We start from the raw sequence: 23,999 nt of genomic DNA, 5'->3' as shown, positions 1-23,999 counted from the left end.
ATCCGGGAATTTTCCCCAGAATTCATCGCGACTGGCCTTTCGGGGATTGTGCAGAATATTGTCTTGTAGTGTGCGAGGAAAATAAACTTAAAAATGGCTGAGAAAGGACACGGTCATTTGGATGAGGAGGAGCTAACATGCACTCAGAAGATCGCACTGAACTGGAAAGCCTTTAAGGACTTCATGTGGGACCCCCAACAGAAGACTTTTATGGGAAGAAATGCTCGCAGTTGGGGTAAGTGTACGCGGTATGATCTCTAGTCTATAAGCCGCGCCGGCTAATTTGCATAGCGAAATGCCCCACGTTCGTTTTTCAATTTCGAGCGTTGTGTGGACTGATTTGCGACATTATTGATATAGTAAACGGTTTTAGTGCGAGATAGCCCTTTGAACCAAGCTTTGATGGTGACATTTCGCGTCGATCACGGAAGCTCCGTGGTTATACTGTGTGACCTGTGACTGCGAGTGCGACTGGAACGTGAGGTCATGTGGTCGACATTGGCGTTACCGCGTGAACATCAGTCAGGAAGCGAAAACTCGGAGTTGAAATGGGGAAAGTGGAAAATGCCTCAAAATAGTTGACATCAGCCCGTCTCCTGTAACAATACTTATCAAACTATCTTTTCTAGAGAGATCACACAACCTCATGACGACAAATGGGAACGATTGAACTACCATTTTGACCTAGATAGCCACCGAGTGAAAAAATCTTCCGTTTTTCTCATGCTAATTTCTGCACACAGCAACAGACAATTGAGAGTGTCTTTTATGCAGTTGATGGGTCACTCTGGCTCGATGAGCTTTCAGAAAATGACCTTTGTAATGTACTGTATGACCTGAGCGGTTTTATTTGCATGTGATATTTCTTTTTCAATGATAGATGGCAGAGAATCATCTGTGATAGTACTACTCGGTACTTTGATAAAATGCCAGCAAAATTAACGCATTGCATTTTAATACTGCAAATTGAAATATGATGCAGAAATTACTTCCATCGTGTGTGGGGGGGTATATGTTCTGCAGTCCATGTTTCTCTGAAAATTACGAGAAATGGCATAATCTGAAGAATTTCGCATTTTATTATCAAAGTACTGGAACTGAAACAAACTATGATGTCTGATAATATATGGCCTAGCCAGCCAATAGCAAGTTTTGATATATATATATATATATATATATATAAGAATGCCAAATTCAGGGAATAAATAGGCAAAGTAGTGTAACGACATATGTATTTTTGCCACTCTATCATTGACCATTTGAGATGTGACCCGGATTAGTCAAGGTCATCACTCGTGTGACTCAGTGATATACTCACTGAACATGCAGTTGACAGGATGTATGTATTGCAAGAGGTGGTGGTTTTTTCATCATGTCCAGTCATACTGTCATACCTATGCTGTGATAGAGTAGAGGGAAAGATTTCATTTAATTTTTTTATAATATTCAAGATACAAAACAAATATGTGAATTACCCTTCAGAACAGTACTGTACAAATGTAAAAGTAAAGTAGAATATAGCCTTTATTGAAATTGTATCCTCATTGGGATCTTGATCATAAAGTACAATAGAAGTTTCTCAAAATCAATCAATCAATGTATATGGATAAAGTCGAGTCGTGTACGTGTCTTACTTGTTACAATCAACATGATCTGATAGCGACTTGTGATTCATGAAATTGGTATAATGCATATTCAGCCGATCAGCGCAGCATAGCTAAATGCACACATTACAACCACTTTCCCACCAAATATACACATCACTCCTGAGTGGGAAGTAATGACAAATAAAAGTGCCTTGCTCAAGGACACAACACAATAGCCATGCTGGGGCTCGAACTCATCCTTAGATTGTGTGTCCACTGCTCCAGCCACTGGCCCATGATGCCTTAGGAAAGCTTGAGCAAAAGTCACTGTCAAAATGTGTTGTACATATTCCATAATTCAAGTATTACTTACAATGCCTGTGTATATGTACATGTACAACATTTAATCATAAGTTAACATGCACCTTCAGGACATGCCTCATCTCCAACCAAGGACAAAGAGTTAAAAAAATTGGCCTCTGCCACCCTGTCTTCCAAGTACACAACACACACCACAGTGGACACCAAAGTACACAACAACATTGGACCCAACCGTTGTGGCAAATGGGGGTTCGTAAAAGGAACATGTTTTACATTAAAATTTCAAGAAGTCTTTCAGCAGTATGTGCCAGAAATGAAAATGACCTTTCGACTCAGACTTAAACATTTGTTGTTCCTGTTTCATAACATCCCTGTACAGTGTATATCATGTCTGTTATTCCGACCTTCTGAAAAATTTCCAGTACATACATTAGAGTCACAAGTCACGTTCTCAGTACCTTGTTATTGAGCTGCAGCAGAATGTGTATAGGTACGTGTAGTTTTTGTCACATTATCAAGTTTTCTTATCTGTTGAATGGAGGTTATATGTAAGTTATTTCATAAAATGTTTTCCTGCAGAACTGAGATATAATATTAAGTTAGACCTCTGAATTAAAAGATACCAAGTTTCCCTATGAATTGCATTTGTCAATTCTATTCTCATATTGCTCAAATAATCCATTTTAACTCTCCACAGCTACAGGCAACATTCGCCATACAGACATTCACATGCATTTGCTTGGAAGACAATATTAATTAAACATATATTGTAGTGATATCAATATATAACTGATTTTGAAAAATTCAGAATGACTTGTCAGTGATCGAAATAATCGGTGGCAATGGTGGCATTTGCCACCAAAAATTGTCAATCTGCCACCAAAATTTTTTTCTGGTGGTATTTTTCTGCCACTAAATTTTGGGTCATCATGTCATCGATCCTATGGCTTGAATGAAGGAACACTGAAGGAACACGCATTGTCTGACGGCCGAAAAACTCATTAGCCAAAAAAAACCCAAACTAATTGCGACATTTTGGCATGAATGAAAACACAGCGTGAATCCAAACTTGTGATTGGCTAATCTCCATATCGATGACAGCAGCTTTTGTACACTTGACATGCTGTTGTCCTCTGTGATAGCCGCATATGCAGTCATACGGCACAAGATAAAAGCATGTTGTGACATTTTGAAAACAAAGCCAAACTGCAGCCTGCATGATTAAATAACAATAAATACTTGCAATTCATTAGCCAGTACAGGGCTCAAAAATTCCTATCGCCCGACGCCCGTGGCTAGTGAATTTTGCGTTCGGGCAAGTAAAATCAATATGCTTCCCGTCCGACGGGCAAGTGCACCAGCGGTTGAATTAACTAAGCTCTGGACAATTCAAGCTTGAAAACGTATTTCATTAGGTCTGTACACGCCTAGAATCATTGTAAGTTCTTCAACTCTCAGAAGTTTTTTCTGAAAACCCTTGAAAATCCGCCCGACATCGCAAAATAATCGTTCTTGCTGTTGTAAAACACAAAAAGTCGTAAAAACAGAGTTTTGCGACATGTTCTCTCCGACGACACGGAGTGAACTCACTGTTTTGTATGTGTGCCGTAAAGTGGTATGCTCTTGACAGTGGTTGCCATTCTCTTTGTGCTAGTGTATGAGTCGTATGACAGTCGATCGGCTTCACGCGATAGTGTAATTGCACCATGTGCTTGGTAAATGGATGTAAACTTATTCGAAGCCATGGATCTCCGCAATGCTTACTGTTCAACGTAAATCAACCCCAGTTGAAAAAGTACAAGTTTACATCATAGTCGAAACGGGCTCAGTCAACCAAGGAGGCCACATATTGCAGCTATGTAGTGCGTGAGATGCAGAGTTTCAAATTACGTGACCTTGGTTGTTAGGGATCGGCTCTCACTTACAGAAAACAAATCTGTACTGAAGAGTATAACGAAAACGAAACTTGAATCTGCTCTCTTGACGAATACATTTATCAAAATAAAACTTTGAAAGACGGCTGTGCTCAGTGAGTAAACATGTAAACAGGTAAAAGGGTTGCAGATGTACACATGGTACATGTGCATATGCATTGGCAGATAAACACTAGCAGAGCAGTTGTTTGTGATCTCAGCTTGATAATAAAGAGCAGCAGCCAGCCATGCACATTGTAAATCACACAATCTTATTACTCTTATGCAAAGATTTTAATTTGGACGAGGTTGTGGAAAAATTCCAAATTCAAAGATGTTTTCTAAATGGCCAAATCTTCAGAAAAAACTAAAGTATTCTCACATTTCTTCTGCGACATTTCAGATTTGGTAATAGTCCTTCATTTTAACAAGAATGTAGTTCATGTTTGAATCTGTTTTTTCCCTCTTTGAATTCACTTCATATGGCCAAACTCTTGCTCTCTGTTACAAATTACTAGTACAGTTATTAGAAATTTAGGGCAAGTAATTTTTCCTCTTGGGCAAGTAAAAATGAAATTCACGTGTCCCACGGTTAGTAAGTTTGAAAAAAATTTTCCGAGGCCTGCAGTATGGGTTGATTTTTTGTGACGTGCACTCACCATATTTTCAAGAATTTATAGATTAGATAGAGTATGTGGCAATGAGAAAATGTTTTATTATACCGATCACGTGTTAAACTGCCACCAGATTTTTCATAATTAGTTCCAGAGACCAGCTCTGGAACTGTTAGTTTTTGCTCACTTTCCTTCTTTCTTTCTTTCTTTCTTTCTTTCTTTCTTTCTTTCTTTCTCTATTTCCGGTATTACTATCATAGAACATGCTATACACAAATTTTACCTTAATTACCCAGAATGCATTGCGACACGCTTATGACGTCATCGCTCAGCTCGGACGGGTTTTACGGGCATTTCTTGCGTGTTTATTTATTTGTTTGTTATTCTCCATTGCTCGACTATCATATTGCGTTCAGCTATTAATAATTCTAGCTTTCTTTCGCTTTGTTTTTTGTTGCTTTTTGATTTTATTTTTCTCTAAATACTCGCCGTACGAGGCGCTATACTGTTTCGCCCGAATGCTCATGAGATAACAATGGCGGATTTCGCTCGCATAGAGAGAAATTAATAGGCTTTTTGAAGGTTTACAAGCGCGGCTAGGCACATCGTGTACCTAGGCGAGGTGGGTGTGCTCGAAAACGAAGATCAATGCAAAATTTAGATTCAAAATCGGCTGTTTTGGCGGAGAAACTGCCCGCCGTATTTCTGAGGAGCCACCAGCGGTTTTTCCTATATCAGTCTACGAGGCCGTTTAACGCCGGTAACACACAGCTCTGTCACCGCAAGGGCATGCGTTGGCTGCACATTAAAGCAGCTCAACTTTCCAAGATCAAACGGTCAGTATCTTGTGAAAACAGCGACATTGCAATGAAAATTGTTTTAGTCTGTGCTTTTAATAAAATGACAATGCATGTGGCCTCGGTTTTCAATTTTAACGGCCTAGGTCCGATCGTGGATGTAAAAAATAGATCCATGGTCCGATGTTTCCTCTCGTCTGATCATCGTCGTAAACCATGTGCCTCTTTACGGCAACAACTCAGCGCTACCCGTCAAGCGATTGATTTGTTTGCGTAGGTCAGCGGAGCGAAAATTATTGCTCTAGCTCGCGACAATGTCGTCTGATATACATTTCCGTGCGTTGTCGCCCCCGTATGTATCTGTTGTGTTTTTACCATACATGTAGGCATTTGTAATCTGTGGACTGCCTTGCTTTTAGTTGTATTATGGTGTTTTATTGCTAGCAGCCCTAACTATAGGTACGTGCTTGAACATTAAAATCCAAAGCACTCTTTCATTCTGCACCTATCTTTGTCACACATTCTCTTGTTTCTTCCGCTGCTCTGGTCTCTGGAACTTCGCTTTTGCTTGCAAATGCTTTCTAGTTGCCACCTGATTTTATATCCGGTGGCAACTTTTGCCACGAGAAATAAAAAAGTATTTCTATCCCTGCTTGTTCATGCAGCATACCAAAAAGAGCGTAATTTGACAAACACTGAATGGAGAAAATCTATAATGTACATATTTGTAAGGGGGCAACTTCTGCAAATTGGAATTTGTAATGATGGAATTTTCCCAGATTGCGCAATACAGTAAGTTTGTTTGGAAGGTGTCCAAACGTTACTCACCATCAATTTGATAAATGTTAAACCCATATCTCTGTAAGTGTTAACATCTTTTGGCTATTATGACTACAAGTAACTAAAAATTTTCCTTGCACAGCAAAAGTGAAGGCTTTCTGTATATCACGTGATGACCGTGAGGAACATAAGACAGATTATATGTTGATTAGAAAAACAATTAGCATAAGTACTTTTGAAATAGTGATATAATCATACATGTATCGGACTTGTCCATGAATATTTTCACAGAAATCTCTGTGGAAGCATTACATTCCATTTCCTCTGTACTAGTACTTACATGTAATTTTCATGGCCATGTAAACTCAATTGCTCATGATGAGGATATGACAAATCCAAGGTTTATCTATTTATAGAACTTGGCATGCTCTCTCGTCTCCAAGTATGGTTGCATGATAATTGATATATAAAATGTTAAAGAAACCTTCCCTATACACAACTGAAGTACATGTACCATCATTTCCTTCTCTATATCCTGTGGAATTGTTGCCATAGGGAAGAGATTCAATAGTTGGCTGCATGAGTATCTTTATAATAATAATAATAATAATATATATATCATTATATATATATATATATAATTGTGTTTGCGTTATCTTGATATTTGATCTTAATACTTTCAAAGACCACAATATTGAATCAATCAAAAAAGGTGTTATTAATTTGATAGAGAGGGGGTGTTGTCATATTTAGTCCTATTTCTACCAGGCTCCATAGATAGACCATAGAAATAAATACAACTTGGGAGAAAGGGGATTAGTTGGATTTTCATACCAAATTTACTTCTTACTATGAGACCAATCACATCACACATGTACTGGTAGTCTTGGCACTTTTGAGCTTCACTGTTTGTATCTAATCAGTCTGTACAAGGTTTAACCTTTTTCCTGCCAAGCAGTATCACTTTCTCAACTACCAAGTCTGTAAAAAGCAATATTGAGCCAAAACCATATGTATTTTCACCCATTTGGCTTGGTCTATTATTGCAGCTTTAGTCCGTCAAAATCATGTTAACAATATCTTTGTTTTCAGGGACCTTCAAATGTTCTATTTTTTTGTTAAAATGCACCATATATTAAGTCATGTATTTCACTAGTTTAACCAATGTGACCTGATAGTGAAATATGAACTTGACAGAATAAGTTCAATAAGGGTTAAAGTTGTGCAACGTTGTCATCATATAGACATATTACACTCTAATTGCAATTTGTTATGTAGAGGACGGACGTACTGTAAAGTGTACACTTCTGCTTTCAAAGCCTTGTACATGTACGTAACTTACGTACGTAAGTTCAAAAACAAGTGTCTTTGAGGCAGCAAGTTACCCCTTCCTGCTGAGGCAACCTTTAACAACCTTGAAAAGGACAAGTGAAATAATGTCCCAACAGCCATGATGGACTTGCCATAGTTCACATCTTACCTACTGTACAGTGAAACCATCCCAGTTCAACAACAGAAACATATAGCTTATTCATATGTTAAATATCTGAGCCCTTTCGCAGCCAGCGTTCACATCTTACCTGTGTTTGCCCTTTACCAAACATGCATTTCTTCAGATAAATAGAATACGTACCAAGTAGACAGGGGATCATTTTAAACTTTTCAAGGTTCACACAACTCCCATATTTTTTAAATCTAATTACATTCCATTTAAAATTACAGTAACTAACAGGCTGCAATACCTGTATCGACAACAAGCATCTTTGCCATCGGCAAAATTTAGGCAAACATTTCCTTTTGAGCAGTTTACTTGGAATATTGCCACAAAACAACGCATTAGCAAGTCAATTGCTTGCTTATTGAAGGACTAGAGTTACAAAAAGAAACCAGGTAGTAGTTCACATGGTAGTCGTAATAATGAGAGGTACCAGTCTCCTTAAACCACGGTTGAATTGCACTGTAAACCTTTGTGCTGCTATGGTTATTAAATTGCTTGGTGTTATGAACATGTCTATGGATATGGAATTAATGTAGTAACTAGTGCACATGTACAGGGAACTAAATTTTAGGTATTCTTCTTCCTGAAAATGCATGTATGTGATGTTAGAGTTGCTGTCAATGATGGATTTTGCTGATTGATTTAATCAATTCCAACCCCAACCACTGTTCTCAGTATGTGATTTTGATGACTTAACCCTTTACCTGCCAGACAGTATCACTTCCCCATCTGCCAACTCAGTGAAAAGCTGTATTCTACCAAAACCATACATGTTCCCACCCATTTGCCTGGGTCTGTTGCAGCAGCTTTAGTCCATAAAAATTGTGTTTTCAGCATCTGTGATTTCAGGGGCCCTCAAGTTCAAAATATTCAATTTTTTGTTAAAATGCACTAAATGGGACATAGTGTGCTTCACTAGTTTTAAACAACTTGACCCGATGGTGAAATATGAACTTGGCAGGAAAAGGGTTAAACTTTTCCAGCTAAAGCCTAGGAGAGAAAGTGCTTCAGTTTCACAAGTGTACTGTCACAGATCACTGTCACATAGGTTAGGGGTGGGGCACCCATCTGTTATTTTTAGCAGTTTATTCTTATGTTAATATTGTACAAAAGAATATATTTTCACAACAAAATATTACGCAAATTATGTATTGTTATGTAAATTGCTACCCCTCTTTTTTTCCTAGCTGTGGAGAACGCTGTACAGTGTACTGTAGCACAGTACAGTGATCTGTGAAAAAGCCTTTTCCTGTTCTCATGTTGTATGATAGTATGATAATGATCTGTAGTTGTACAACTCACAGTCACTGTGTTAGAGAGTATAATTGCTGCAGTGACCTCAGTTACTCACAGACAGGATGGGCTGTTAATATGATACAGATACTTCTTCAAGACAAAATTGTTATACGTGAAAATGATGAGAAGCAAGGAATTCATAATAAATATGTACCTGTCAAAAATGTATGTGATGAAGTTGGCTCCCAGCTACATGCTATTGTGGTTGCTTTTGTACAAATTCATACAACTCACTGTTTTCAGCCATACATTCATCTGTGCACAATTAGGGGGAGAAGATCTTTGAAACCGATGATTTCATCGTAAGTATTCAGTGAAAGCAAGTGTGTGCATATTTTTCAAATGAGTAGCCACTAGTGTCATTGTAACTTTGTAAATGAAAGCAAATATTTGCATTTGTTTAAATTATGGTAAATATTTGAAAATGAAGGAATTACAAAACTTAATGTCAGTAAGTGTTAAACATATTCTGATTTACATTTTTTATTGGGTTCCCCAATAGCCGTCCAGTGACCGTCTAATGCATAAGAATTATATGAGGAGTAGATTTCTGCATACACAGTACAATTACAAAATCTAAAGTTGAAACCTTGGTCTCTCAGGCTACAGACATGTAGATTTAAGGTCAAGATTCTTATCTTAATACTAACTATTAGTATTCTAAAAGGTTTTGAAGGACTGTTTTGCCGAGTATTTTAACTGTTCATGTTGTGTGCAATGGAATACTTGATATCCTGATCCATTTTTTGAAAACAAATCTGATTCCCCATTTCATTTACCGTGCATTTCAATAAAAAATATTGATATAAGACCCATCTCCAATATTCATCAGAATATAAGCACATTTATGACCTGCAATTACAGATGCATACAATCGAACGATTGACATGTCAGTATTACTTTGATCTCAAAATTTGATAATATCACTATCCAAATTGCCAAAAATGTTTTCCCGGGCAATTACCTGTACACAATACAGAGCTTAGCATAGCAGCTAAAATGGGTTCAATATTATTAATGCATGATTAAAATGTCCCAAGATTCCTTAGCTTTGTGATGATTATTTGTATGACATGGCATGTCAATAAAAAAATATTAATTTTCAGTGTACTGTATGCTGCATGACACAAACAGTTACAAGCATGAAAAATTAAATATGAGTTATCACCACTGTACATTCAAGGGATAATATCACATGAATCATCATTTAGGGCTGTGGTTATTTGTTCCATCTTAGCAATATCAGCCAGTGATTTCATATTGATTTCTCAATATGTTTTGGGATAGGAGACTGAAATTCTTCGTTCTTGCAATTTTCCGTACATGCTATCTTTGTACATCAGCTGTGTTGTTACTCATGGCCATGAATCAGACCAGAAGTAGATGTTTCACATTGAAGTAACAACCCAGGGACTCACAAAAGATGTCAATCAGTAAATTTTAGTTGTGTAAATAATTGAATCTGTGAAACTAAAATAACCCAAAAGTGTTGAGGGATTCGTTACATACACATTTCTTTGTATTTCATGGTTTCCTGCATCAATATTAATTTTAGTTCCTGCAGTACATGTAAGACATCACTGTCTAAGATGGGAGTTATGAATAGTTTCATTGTGGTATTCGTAACCCGCAGGATTAGATGTAGACTGTAGGACATTCGATCCACACTGAAAGGAGGCTTGCACAATACATACATACAGCATAGTATTCTATGTCCTTGAAGCAGTGAATCAGTCTTTCAGTCTGTACCGGAAGTGAAATGTAGTGACCTTTGGCATATGAATAGGGATTTTACATGAAATTGATAGACAACTACAATAATAATAAATTATATATCAAAAGAAAGCTCTCTTTAAGACCAATTGATTGCATTTTGTTTGATGAAAATCGGTTCAGTACATGCAGAGATATGTCCTGTTGAATTTGAAAAAAACTTTCTCCTGTTTAGAAATTATGCCATGGTAGACACCTGTAGTTATCATAACCACCAGGTGACCCCATTTTGAACATTGTTTGAGGAAACTAGAATTGCAATTTCTTGTGCTTTTTGCAATAACTCAAGCATTTCTTATTGAAAATTGATGAAATTTTTTGTGGATATTGCTGACGAAATGTTCAATGGTTTTTAATTTTTATAAGTGAAAAAGGTTATTTAGAATGCTGTTTACAAGGTAAACAAAAAAACAATACCTGTAAAAAATCAAATGATACCTGTGACATTGATCGCTGTATGCATTATGTATCGTGAACATCTACAGAAATATGATAATCATATTCCATCATATTTATTTTGCATATGTGAAAAAAGTTTAGATTTATATTTACAAGGTAAACAAATAAACAACAATACCTGTAAACAATCAAATGATACCTGTGACATTTTAGAACTTGATTTAAATTTAACAAAATATTTTTTTAGATTTTTTTTAATTTGAACTTCGAATTTTTTTTTAAATTTTTTGTGTGATTACAACTTTTATTAAATGATTATGAATATGTCTGATTAATGTCGATTTTAAGTTAAAACAAAGAACTTTTCCAAAAAGTCAAAAAAACTTCGTTCTCAACCCTTTGTCAATGCCGTAAAACAGCAACACGCATTATAGAATGAACAACTGCATTAAACTGGATGCAAAGTTAAGCTGCCCCGGAAATAACATAGACCCTCGAACATGTCGAAGTCAGCGGTCCGAAATACAAACCAGTATAAATACAACTTTTTCAAAGTCCGGGACACCATCAATGAGGAAAGAACAAATTAATAATCTATGGCCTTGTTCTTCAGAGAGAACCAAAATAGTCCCCTTCTCGGGAACTAAAGATAGAAACTAAAATTTCAGTATAGTATCGGCAAAGTGTGGTGCTCGTGCGTATGCCTACACTGCAGTGCAGTGCTGGCTTGACAACTTCTCACTCAGTGTCTATCGAAAAATATCACCCGGAAGTCAAACTACTTCGAACAAGATAACGTTTGAAAGGGTAAATTATATTTCTCTAGTTCCTTGCGTTAGATAAGAAATCAGACAAATCTAGCTGCGAAATCATGAACGTCGGAACTCAGCTTAGACCTCCTGACACAGAACATGCGGCGAAGCTAGCGCCGATTACTTGTATGTGATTCCTGGGAGTGCCCGGATGTACAGTTGGGGTAAAACCATACTCGCTAAAAAGGGCCTTAAGCATCATTTTTCGCATCATCAGACTCGTAATTATTGCAGAATTACAATTAATATTTATCATAAAATTAATTTTGGGGCCGAACGTTTAAGGAAATCAAGATTTTCTTTCAAAAAAACACAAACGAAACACAAAGTTTGATCACAGATTGAGTTTTTCTCGGCCGATTTTAACGTTTGCCCCCTCAAAATGAAGCCCATGATCTCTACTTTCGTACCAACCCAAAAAAATAGTGATGCGATCAGAATAAGTCATGCGGAGAGCCTATCAAAGAGGTATATGTTCGATCTCCTTCGCGGGACATTCGAGGTCACGGCACAACGCTCATAATGGACGCCAAAATCGCCGGTACGCGTGAGTTTGTAGTCGTGCTGCTTTGCCATTTATCGTAGTACATAGGTGAAAATTTCCCAAAATGAAGTTAAAATAATAATCTTCAACACTACAGTTTCATTTTCTCTGATTATTTGGTCTATTTAAGAATTAACGCGAAAGTTCGGACTAGACCTGCATCGAACGCGTACGTTCAACACAATTGTCACGTGACCTAAAATCCCTAATATGAACTGAATCCATGTTCACATTTCCATCTCTCATATGCACTTTGCACAGCCCCAGGTATGACCTGACTAAGGCTTGTTCAGATTTTGTTCAGACATGCTGTTATTCAGATTTGTTGAAGAATAATGAAATTTGCATTTTGTCTTGAATGTCATTTAAGTTTTGCTTGTGAAAATGTTTTTGGCCAAGTTTCCCACTTTGTGATCCAACGTGCATGATCGTTAATATTGCCTGCAATAATACTGTCAAATAATAAGTTCCTGATTTCATTAGTAGTGTCCTAGAGATGCCCTTGTGCAAATTTCATAAAATTTTCTTAAAACATTAACATATTGAAATTTTTGAAATCTATTATACCTAGAAAACTTTGTCGGAAATTACATGGCTTCGTAGGGATGTACTTATTCAGATTTATTCAGATTTCAGATGATCAACATGAAATTGGCACAATAAAACATTTTAGATATGTTTTTAACATTTGTCTTCAAAAATCTTTTTCTCTAGACTTAGTATTTTAAAATTGATTTTTTTTGGTGTCAAAATTTCAGCAAACAAGCCATTTCAAATTTCGCCATATTTGATTTATAGCTGATATGCATCTATACTGTTTATGATTATTTGCAGCAGTTACTAATAATAACATACATGACGTATATGGGCTGCCAAGTCACTTGTACCAGTAAAACCATTTTGATAAGCCTGTCATTAATATTTATCACCGAGGTCAACACTGCACGTGCACTGCACATTTTTACACTAGATTGAATTCAGCTATCTTACTATGAGATCAGCATTTTAAAATGGCCTTCTTTTCAGAGTTCAGTAAATCAAATATGCACCTTATTATTGGCAGCTTTGTTTCTCAGCAACTGAAATATTTGTCACCTATGGTGTGGCAGGCATATTATATAATATGGACAATGCATACTCCAAGTACCTTGTCCCATGTACAATGAATAACTTCTTGAAAGTCAAGGGGTATATAATACACATGTTTTATGATGTATGTATTTTTGTGGGAGAGTGCTCATGAATATCTCTTCTGCTGCCATGTTCATGTGCATTCATGGGCACAGAAGTACAGAATTAGATCAGGCGTGGTGTTACCGCATTGTGCTGATAACGTCAAAAGGCTTGGTGATAACCTCTGACCCCCATCTCGAGTGGCTGCCCTCATTTTGCATTTCAAATCCCATTGTGTGCAGATGAATTGACTACACTCCATTCATCAGCATGCTGTACTACAATGCCAGAGTGTACACATGTATATTCATGACTTGTCCACCCCACTCTGGAGCCATGTCATTTCAGGTCAGTGGGGGGGCCCCAGGTGCTGGAAATTAAATGTAGTTTTATCACATGGAAATCTACACATGGTGCCAAATATGATGAAGCTTTATATCTCTGCTGTGAGCTTTATATCTCTGCTGTGATATAATTTGTAGATTAAGCCATCACATGTGAACCCTATGTACACATTGTTTGTCACCAGTGAAGAATACAATATGTGAAGATGTGTAATAACCTGCAGATCGTCTATGTAGCCGACATGAACGTGAACTCTCTGATACCGGCTATCAAATACTACGAAAAATAGTAAAGAATGAGCTACAAAATCACTATCAGTTTTAAGTTGCAGGTAGAATAAGTCTGTGCCTTTGTATAAAATGCTATAAAAATAGTAGAAAGTGAGCAACCAGCTGGAAGTTAGTCGAGGAGTTACACTACGCATATCATTAGCATCTCATTGTCGGCTACATGGACTGTGTGCCTACTAACCTGGGGACCATGCCTGCACCCTTTGAAGTGAAAGCCTTTTATGTAAATGACATTACAGTGAGTACATGATGTTGCAATATAAATGCAACAACTACACTCTGTCACCTCTAAATATCAGAACAGCCTCTGTTGAATCTCAAAACATTGAAAGTATGGGTCGAAATATCTTAACCCTTCATGGAATGCCATCCCCAAACCACTGACCCCAACTAGTGTGTATAAAGGTCAAAATGAATTATCATAGGTCACAAAAGGCCAGCTCAAAGTGTGTTTAGAAAAGTGTTGATTGATATATTGACTTTTGAAAGCAATTTGTTGCACCACATTGCCATAGCAAACGATACACTTTGGTAATATACACGGTAGAGATGATATAAATTTGTATATTGCATTCACCCAATGCACAATTTATAGTGCTGTAATTTAAGGTAATCACATCTTGAAACGGTATTGAAAAAGGCAATCTGTACAGTGTCCTCTGTTGTAATGGAGAATAAAAGTCAGAGGTCATTTGCTAAGGTTGGGATGACAGAAACACAAGTTTCCAATATGGTGCTAAGAACTTGCCCCATTTGTAAACTCTATGGGGAATCGAATTTTCTCTTGTCCAATAAAGATGAGATGGTGAAACTCCATTCACTGTACCAGGGTTCAAGTTCAAAATGTGTCCACAAGGCTCTAGCTGCATTTTACCATATTACGGAAATTTAGAAATGTAATGACAGTGTGACCACACACAAGTGTGTAGAGGGACTTGAGTCAGTTTCATGATTTACGGTATATTGGGAAGAGCAAACTGAGGTATATGTTCTGGAAAATCACTTCAGTAGAAGTACATGTAGCTAACCTGAACATATCATTCAATCTCTGATCCTCACATGTGCACATTGATCTATTTTTTTGTTGATAAATCTTAATCTGACATGGTTACACGTTCTGCCATTTTTTACAATTTATGAAGACAGATATATAATATAATAAGATTTGAAATAGTGATAATGTTTTGGTTTGTCCCCTTGCTTCGTTTGTTTGGTCCCACTCCAAAAAGTGAATCTTAGAAGTACAACTTATGAACCAGCCATGTCCCATGCTCTGCAAAGTCATCGATAAATAAATTGCATGTACCTTAAAATGTAGTTAACTTATTCAATCACTTATATTAATTCTAGATTTTGTTATATTTTGCTTCTTTCAACAGCTGAAATTGGTGTATTTTATCTGTTTTACTACGGATTTCTCGCCGCGTTCTTTGGATCTTTACTTGCTATATTCTACTATGGCTTCATTGACCAAACACAGCCAACATACACAGACAAGATAGGCACTCCAGGTAAGCACAGGAATTCATCGTGTACATGGGAATATCAGACAAAAGTATGTCAAGTTGTGGAAATGCTTCTTGTTCTTTCATTTTTAGCCACATGGTGTACAGTAATATTCAACCAACTTATAAATCATTTTCAAAGGCCGCCAGCTGAAAAGCCACTCAGTTTCTTGGTTGATGTAAATAATTTTACCAACATGTCTTGATCAGGATACGCCTTATGGGCATTGCTCAAAAAATGGTCCACATTCTAGCAACATCCTCTTGAGATCATAAGACATATCTGTAATACATTTTAGGATGTGATTATTTCCAGCAAAAAACCTAGAAGGATGCTGGTATAGTTTTGAATCATGTTTTGTTTTTGACAAAGTCGTTAATTGAAAAGTTAAGACAAGCCTGCATAAAGTGATGGTAAAGTCTTCCTGTGTCTTGTTATTGTAAGTATTTATTGCTCAAAGATTGTGAATTTAAAAAATTGAAAAATTAATGTAATCAATCCACCACTCAACGCCAATGTTGGAAAATGTGAGATACCACCCATCTATGGTGACATCCTGAAATTCAGTGGACAGTTCAATGTCAATACTTTTTCTGTGACAATGAAACGTTTTCACACCTCAAGTTTGTTCACACCTCCAGCTATTTGAATGCCTGCATTTGGATCTTTCTGTCAGATCAAGCGTGGACACTGATGAAGGATAAGTGATTTGTTCGATACATGTCTATTTTGCAAATTCACAGTGTAAGAAGAAAACTTTTCTGTACTTAAAAAAGATGTCTTTAGAGACATCGGACAGGAACAAGACATTTTACATATATGTATGTGTTACTTTACAAAGTGTGCATGGGCTCCTGTTGTGTGTTTGTTAGTTTGTAAGTTTCTAAACCATTCTTCATTCTTCGGAAAAGTATGCATTGGCCCTTGTCGCGTACTTTGTTATTCTGAGTCTTGACCACTCACCGTCCGTACGTGTGTTGCTGCTTACAGGTCTGATGCACTATCCCAGATACAAGAATGAGGAGAACATCGCCTTCAATCTCGACAACGAAAACACGTACAAAAAGTTCACCGATGATATCGACGAGTTGCTTGATCGTAAGTTGACACAGCATGTTTTTTACTTTGTAATTTCCAGAAAGCTTTCTCCTGGATGACTTAAAAAGAGGCGTATACCTTGAGAGATCAAACACTCCGCAACTGCTTTTCCAATTGATTTTAAATGCTGTAGAATTGAAGATATTTCAATGTCAATAAATTTCAAAAAGATCCTTGTAGGCTTTAATAAATAAACAGATTTGAGAAAAACTCATGATTTGGTTTTGCATGTTATTTTATGTTTGAACCTACAGTATACAGAAATCAAAATGACACAGTGTATGAAAACTGCCCAAGTGGGCCTTCCTTTGGTGATGTCAGTGATAGGCTATGCAAGTTCGAATTATCAGACCTTGGAGAGTTCTGCACATCTCCAAAGTATGGCTATGACATAGGACAACCATGTGTCTACTTTTCCCTGAACAAGGTATGCATCTGTATTGGTATCTGTGTATGTATGTCTGCCTGTCTGTCTGTCGGCATACGTTTGTTTTGCACAAATTGTAAGGTATTCTGTGGCACTTGACCACCAATAATTTTAGCTACCTCAACATGGTATATCTGTCTGGTCTGTCTGTCTGTCTCATGATCTGTCTTTTGGTCAGTGTATCTTTGTGTCTTTCAGTCTGTTTGTCTACCTGTCTGTTTTGTCTGTGGCAACACAAATTATGTACCTTATCTATTTGCATATTATTCGCAGCACAACTTCCCAAAAATGTCCAGTATTTATGTCTATTGAGGGTTTTCTCTAATCTTTTAAAATACTTTTTTCAGCAACACTTCCTTCTTATATATCACTTTTGTTGTTTATTTGGAGTTTTCCTCATCTCTGGAAATATAATTTTTTACAACAGTTCCTCATCATGACCTGTTTAACTTGTACGTTTAAGGGAATCAAGATAAATCACTTCTCCTTTGACCTTCAGTCAAATCCATTTGTCAGTGGGTGTAGCTGAATTGGAGGGGCTGTTGCAAATGATGTCACAACCCTGCATCTTTTGAATTTGTCAATTTTGGCCCTTCAGTTCACAGACAAAACAATAACACAAAAGGATTGAGTTTTCAGTGAACTTGACTCATAATGTTGACACTCATAAATTGTATTTTTTTCCCAACAGGTATGGGGATGGCAACCAAAGGCATACAAAAATGAGTCGGTACCAGATGCTTGGCGCGATAGATGGGATCCAAACTACATTCTGTTTGAATGCAAAGGACGGGTTAGTACCTATAATATCTATGCACGGTCACACATGGATATATGCCATGCTTTCAAGTTGACGTATAAAAAAAATTGATAGTCTAAAAGAGCAAATACACATGGATTGCAGACATTTTCACTTCCAAGAAGCTTCCAATACTGTGTGTCGATACATCTAACAAGTTTTTGTATCAATAACATTCCAATGTTCAACTTAATGTACAATCAGTCTTTTTGTGTTTTAGTCTTGCAAACAGAGAATAAAGCTTTATATTGGATTCCGATGTCCAACAAAAATAATACATGAAATTTTCGGTCTCCAAAAACGATTTTAAGATGTCACTGAGCAATTGCTTACTTATATTTTGCCAATCTTTAACTCTCATTTTATGTGTGTGTAATGTGTGTGTATGTGTATGTATGTGTGAATGTATTTATGTGTATTTTTTTCACAAGGCTATCAATTGATCTGGGCCTGTGTTATGAAGAATTCAGTGTTTTTTACATTCTACATTAGTGCAGTCACACTAGCAAATTATTGGAGTATTTTGTGATACCATATTCAGTGATATGATGATGATATCTTATGTTTATTTATCAGGTGATTTCTTTTCTTTTATGTTTACAGAAAGATAAAGACCAAGAAAACCTCGGAATTACTGAGTTTTACCCGGCAGCAGGAGTTGATTTTAAATATTTCCCCTACACAGGCGATACGAATAAGAATTCTCATTACAGAGTCCATTACTTAACTCCCCTTGTAGCCATGCGCTTTAGGAACATCACGCAGGACACGACAGTACGCATAAAATGCTACGCCCGCGCTGCAAACATGGAATACGGTGAATTTGAGGGTCATGTAGAGTTCATGGTCAGGGTGAACTCGCCAATCGAGGTGCCAGCTACAGTAGCGTCCGCTACAGCCGCGCCCGCTACAGTCGCACCGGCTGCAGTCGCACAGGCTACAGAGGCACGGGCTACAGAAGCGCGGGCTACACAAGCACGGGCTACAGCAGCGCAGGCTACAGCAGCGCAGGCTACAGCAGCGCAGGCTACAGCAGCATCCGCTACAGGAGCACAAGCTACAGGAGCATAACAGCAAGCACACGCCTATCAGGAAGCGAGGGTTTTTTGTATAGAAATAGGTACCAAAAAGCAAATGTATATATGGTGCGTGTATTCTGTATATTTGAAATTGAACCACAAAATGTACATGAAAACGATTGTTAAGTGTTTGTAATTACCTTCGTGATTTCTGCCAATTACTCATAGATTGTAATTTTGAAACCTTGTTCTCCGATAGGCTGCTTTTCTGCACTGTATTTCAGCAGTTGAATTTTTTTAATGTGGTTAAATGAAATTAGTTTTCTTTGTTCTACTAATGTTAGCTGTCAGTGGCATTAGGTCTTTTCCGGAGACGCTACCATCCCCTTCTTACCAGTGAAGGGGCAGGTCACATTGTCAATGTGCAGCGGCCCCATGAGATGCTGAATGGTAGATTTCGATTATTTACAGCAACATAAGGGGTCTAAACTAAGGCTAACTAATACTACAGAGCTGATTGGCTGTCTTGGAGTGATTCATTTGCGACAATTCAGCCAACCAATCGGCTACAAGCCTCCAAGATATGCTGCACATTGCCAGTTGAAGTATGGGCATGTCTGCAAGCAAAGGGCATTTAAAGGTTAAAGCGTGGGAATATCGGGAATGGCGTGGGGTGCAGGCATTCAAAGGCTGCATTGTCTTGAGAGAGTGCACATGTTTGAGTCCAAGAGACAAATCATACACTCCAATATGATAGTTCTGAAAAAAACACTGAAATAACAATGTCTATTTGTGAAGTCGGTCTCCACTGCCGCATGAAAGATGAAAAATATTCCATACAAGATGCAGTATATACATAGGGATATGCCTGATCATTCCAGCTGCCCATCACTCGTTTCCCTGCAAGCTGCCAGGAACTATTTTTGTGCGTGCGTGTGCCACTCTTCACTAGAAATATTTGCATCTGTTTGTTTTCCTCCTCTTTTTACAACCCCCCTTGTCATCAAGTCCTCATAGGTCTTGCTATATATCTTAATAACGTGTATAAATGCAAAATGCCAAAGTTCAAGAAAATATTTGATCATTTCCCAGTTTTCTTTTCTATTCAGTGTTCATATGAAAGCGTTCAAAGTGTTTTGGTTTCCAAATGTCATTCCGGAGAAATATAATCAAATGTGAGTTCCCCTATTTGAGAGTGTAGCATCTCGCATTATGGCTGCAACTTCTCTCTTTGTGATCCAAAACCCCAAAGCCATCACTTCATATTTTAGAGATGAATTTCCGTCAACCTCAGGTTTGTACCTTATGTTTGGGACTTCGTAATTCATGATAAAAGTTTAAATACATGGTCAGCAACTGCTCACTTCATGGTTACCACTCAATTCTTTGATATTGACCTCCACATCCTCACGCACGACTAAATTTCAGTTTTTCCTTATGTATTCATGAATTTACTGTTGTCAGTCATTTCTATTTGGTTCTGCACTCATGTCGTGCTCTATTCAACAAGAATTGCGGTCATTATTTCTGTGAGTATGATTTTTCAGTAAAGATGCTGCAAGATACAAGACCTTCTAAGGAAAAAAATATTGAGAGAACCCATCTTACAGTGCATGTGTAACGGGAAACAAACTGCCAGGCTAAAAAAAATAGAAATAATGGCCCTTGAAATTCTGAGACTGAATATCCACTTTACACCATTTTGCACATTGGTCAGTACTCTGTGAATTCTTCTTGCAGTTCTTCACATATGCATTTACCCTGACTCGCACTATTGGATAAATTCCTTTGCATTCAAAAAAGACAATTATGTATTCGTTTGGCACAAGATCCTTCTGTTACTTTTCAAGATTGAGAAAGCACGTGCAAGTATGGTTTCACGTTGGAGTCGTGTCAGGCTCCGTGATATAGCAAAAATCTCTTCTTTGCAAAACTGTTAAGAAAAAGTTGCAACTACAAGGCTGATGCTTGATCTTGAAGTTCAAATACTGCCTCTATTCAGAGTTATATGGCGTACCAAATAAATTCAGTTCCTAGCCTGAGCCTTCTAAAGTGTATTGAACCACATCCAGTATTCTAAGTTTACTCTCTGTTGTCTTTCATTTTGTGATAAAATAGCGAGGGAAGCTGCAATCCAAAATCGCAGGCATTTTACGCAGGTTTTTAATTTCAACACTTCTCATTAATGTGTGTTTAAAGGGAAGTAGCGTACATAATGTATGGCATTGTAAGATGAAATTTGAGGCTTGTAATTGACTCTTGTCAGACATAACTCATTCCGCGTCAGGAGGACAATTTAACAAAGACATGTTTACTTACTTGAAATAAGATCTTACTGATTTTTATAGGAAGCAATAATGCACCAATTGCCCAGTGGTTTATTTTCTACAGTCTCCCAATCGTAAGTTTTGATTGAAATGATTTTTACCGATGAATTTGCCACTGTAGAATAATCAATAAAAATCCTCTTTAAAAATAAATTGTGTGATTTCTGGTGATTTGTAGCCATTGCAATGGCCATTTTATTTAACACACCTTGCAGAAATCCCTATCGTGATTTGCCAATTTATGATCACCCAGTGTGCCTGACTTTGGTCCAGACATGTGCAAAGATCAAGTTAATAGATTCACAACTATCACTCGACTAGGGAACAGTTTATACAACTGTTTCCTGACAGGGTAACAGTTTATACAAGTTGCCTCACCAGGTTACAGTTTATACAACCGTTACCTGACCGGGTAACAGTTTATACAACTGTTACCTGATTGGGTAACAATTGATACCACTGTTACCTGGATGAGTTTTTTAAAAGCCATCAACACACATTCATCTTCTAGAACCATAAACAAGGATAGTGGTGCTGTCTGTGACCAGGACAGGTGATATTGGAGAAACTGCTCAGTATTTAGGGTGGAAAGGGCAATAGAGGAACTGTCCATAATTTAGGTAATAGCATATATATGGTCTCCCTAACACCAAACGGTTGGTTTCCCTAATGAAACGACTATTTTGGGGGCCTTCACCAAGGGTAAACAAACTTACAGTGAATTGCTTTGAAGCATTGGCATTAGACTAACTAGACATATTGTCTAAATCGAGGTGTTGCCAACACTGTCGGGTGCAATTAACAGCTAAGTGGTAACATGAATCGATCATAAAAAAATCAACTCTGCAAAAGTAAAAACTACCACATATGCACAGTAAGTGAGGCTACCCACAATTCTCCATGATCTGTACACACGGAGATCACTCACTGAACTGAAGCAAATTTCTTCTGTACACAGAACAACTTGGTCCATATTTCAAAATTCTGGCAACATAGTTCTGATAATCATAATTTTCTTATTTCTCACTGTGAATAATGAGAAGATCAACCCCTTTTCCGCGGAGGAGATAGCAATTTTGTAATTTTGTCGACATAGATTTTTGACAGCCATACACAATATTTTCAAGGAAACTAAGGGAATAAGTTGCATCTGTGTTGGCAAAAGAAAGGGTATTGATTTTTTTTTAATGTTTGTAACAAAGGAAATTTGCATGTCTGACAGGTGGTATGATGAGACCATCTTAGTTGCTGATAACTTTATCTTGACAAGTGTGCAATTTTTAGCACCTCCAAACATCGACTTCTCATTCAGTTTACTCTTGAATTTTAAACATCAATAATTTAGGAACATAGTTGTAACAAATAATCCTGAACTTAAATTGTAAGTTAAAAATTGTTAAGAAACTGATAAAATTGAAAAAGCCTTTAGCAAAAAATGTCTGAGTGAACAAATCAAGGGGAATTATGGGTAGCCTCACATACTGTGATATGTCTAAGCACTGTCCAAGTCGTATCACTTGCTTTCAGGTGTAGTTGTTTTGACTACATCTGACCCGCTGCAAGACAATGTTTCAACTTTGGCAGAGTTGATTTCTCTGTGGTCGACTGGAATTACTGCTCAGCTGATATAAATTACACCTGACAGTGTTGGCAACACCTCGATTTAGAGTATATGTCTAGTTTGTCTAATGCCAATGCTCCAAAGCAATTCACTGTAAGCTGTCACCTTCAGGGAAATTGATGTCATGGAAATGTATACTGTTCTTGTCCCGTTTCTATTTGTGTGTGTGTGTGTGTGAGATGTAGTGTATACCAGATTAGCAACTGTCGAAAAGCACGACAATAATAATTTTGTAGACAAAAGCGATATAACTTCTATAATTCTCCACATATGTTGGTAATCATTCATAGTGAAAGTAACTCGCTAGTGGTTCAGGTCAAAATGTCCCAACAGAGTTGTCCACTAGACTACAATCATTTTGTTTTACAGAAGTATAAAAGGACAGTTGATTCTGCACCTACAGAGAAAATCAGGATTACTAATTGCTTGATCTAGATATTGATGTCTTTGTGCGTTTAACACACAAGACATCGCTACTTGCTGTACATTAATCGTATTGCTATCCTGAAATCAATGATTAGACGTAGCATCTGATTGACCAAGAAGTACGGCATCCTCCCGTCGAAGTATGTCCAGTAAGCATATCCTATCCCTTGTCGCCGGGGGGCGCACTCTGCAGTCACTGTTGTTGGTTTCCAGATTTTGACCGTCGATTTCAAACCGTGGATTGCCCGTACCCGGCGCCTATCTGCCTCTCTTCGGTGTAAATAGACTGCCTCGTTTTCCTGATTTGTGTAAACTTTATTCCAAACTTTCTCGCCTACTTTATACCAGAAGGTTGTGCTGGAATGTCAATTTGGGGTCATAGTCAAAGCCTATTGTTAAAAGATTATGCTGCTGTTTTATATTGTTTTAGTACAAACCACTCCTTACGTTATTGATTTATCATGTGTCACTTTTTTTTTCAAATAGCCGATTACGAGCTCATAGCAATCAATTCTCACTTTGGAACGCTTTACTCGGAAAAGATAAAGCGGCAATTTTTGCAATTTCTTTTGCGAACATTCAACGGCTAGTGAAACATTTAATGTCAGCCTTTGCTAATCTGGCTACAGGTGTAA

At 37.4% G+C, this 23,999-nt stretch overlaps 1 protein-coding gene across 1 annotated transcript; it reads left to right on the top strand.

The window, feature by feature from the left end:
* LOC139118844 (sodium/potassium-transporting ATPase subunit beta-1-like) lies at positions 1-21,470 on the top strand. Its single transcript, XM_070682348.1, has 6 exons — positions 1-235; positions 15,521-15,652; positions 16,638-16,745; positions 17,000-17,172; positions 17,864-17,965; positions 18,575-21,470. The coding sequence occupies exons 1-6, from the start codon at positions 94-96 to the stop codon at positions 19,040-19,042; spliced, it is 1,125 nt and encodes a 374-aa protein (XP_070538449.1). The 5' UTR covers positions 1-93; the 3' UTR covers positions 19,043-21,470.
* Positions 21,471-23,999: the final 2,529 nt, after the last annotated feature.

The sequence above is a fragment of the Ptychodera flava genome, chromosome 19, assembly GCF_041260155.1.
Source record: "Ptychodera flava strain L36383 chromosome 19, AS_Pfla_20210202, whole genome shotgun sequence".
NCBI classification, from domain to species: domain Eukaryota; kingdom Metazoa; phylum Hemichordata; class Enteropneusta; family Ptychoderidae; genus Ptychodera; species Ptychodera flava.
The sequence above is the reverse complement of the archived record's forward strand: the minus strand, read 5'-3'. Positions and strand labels throughout refer to the sequence as shown.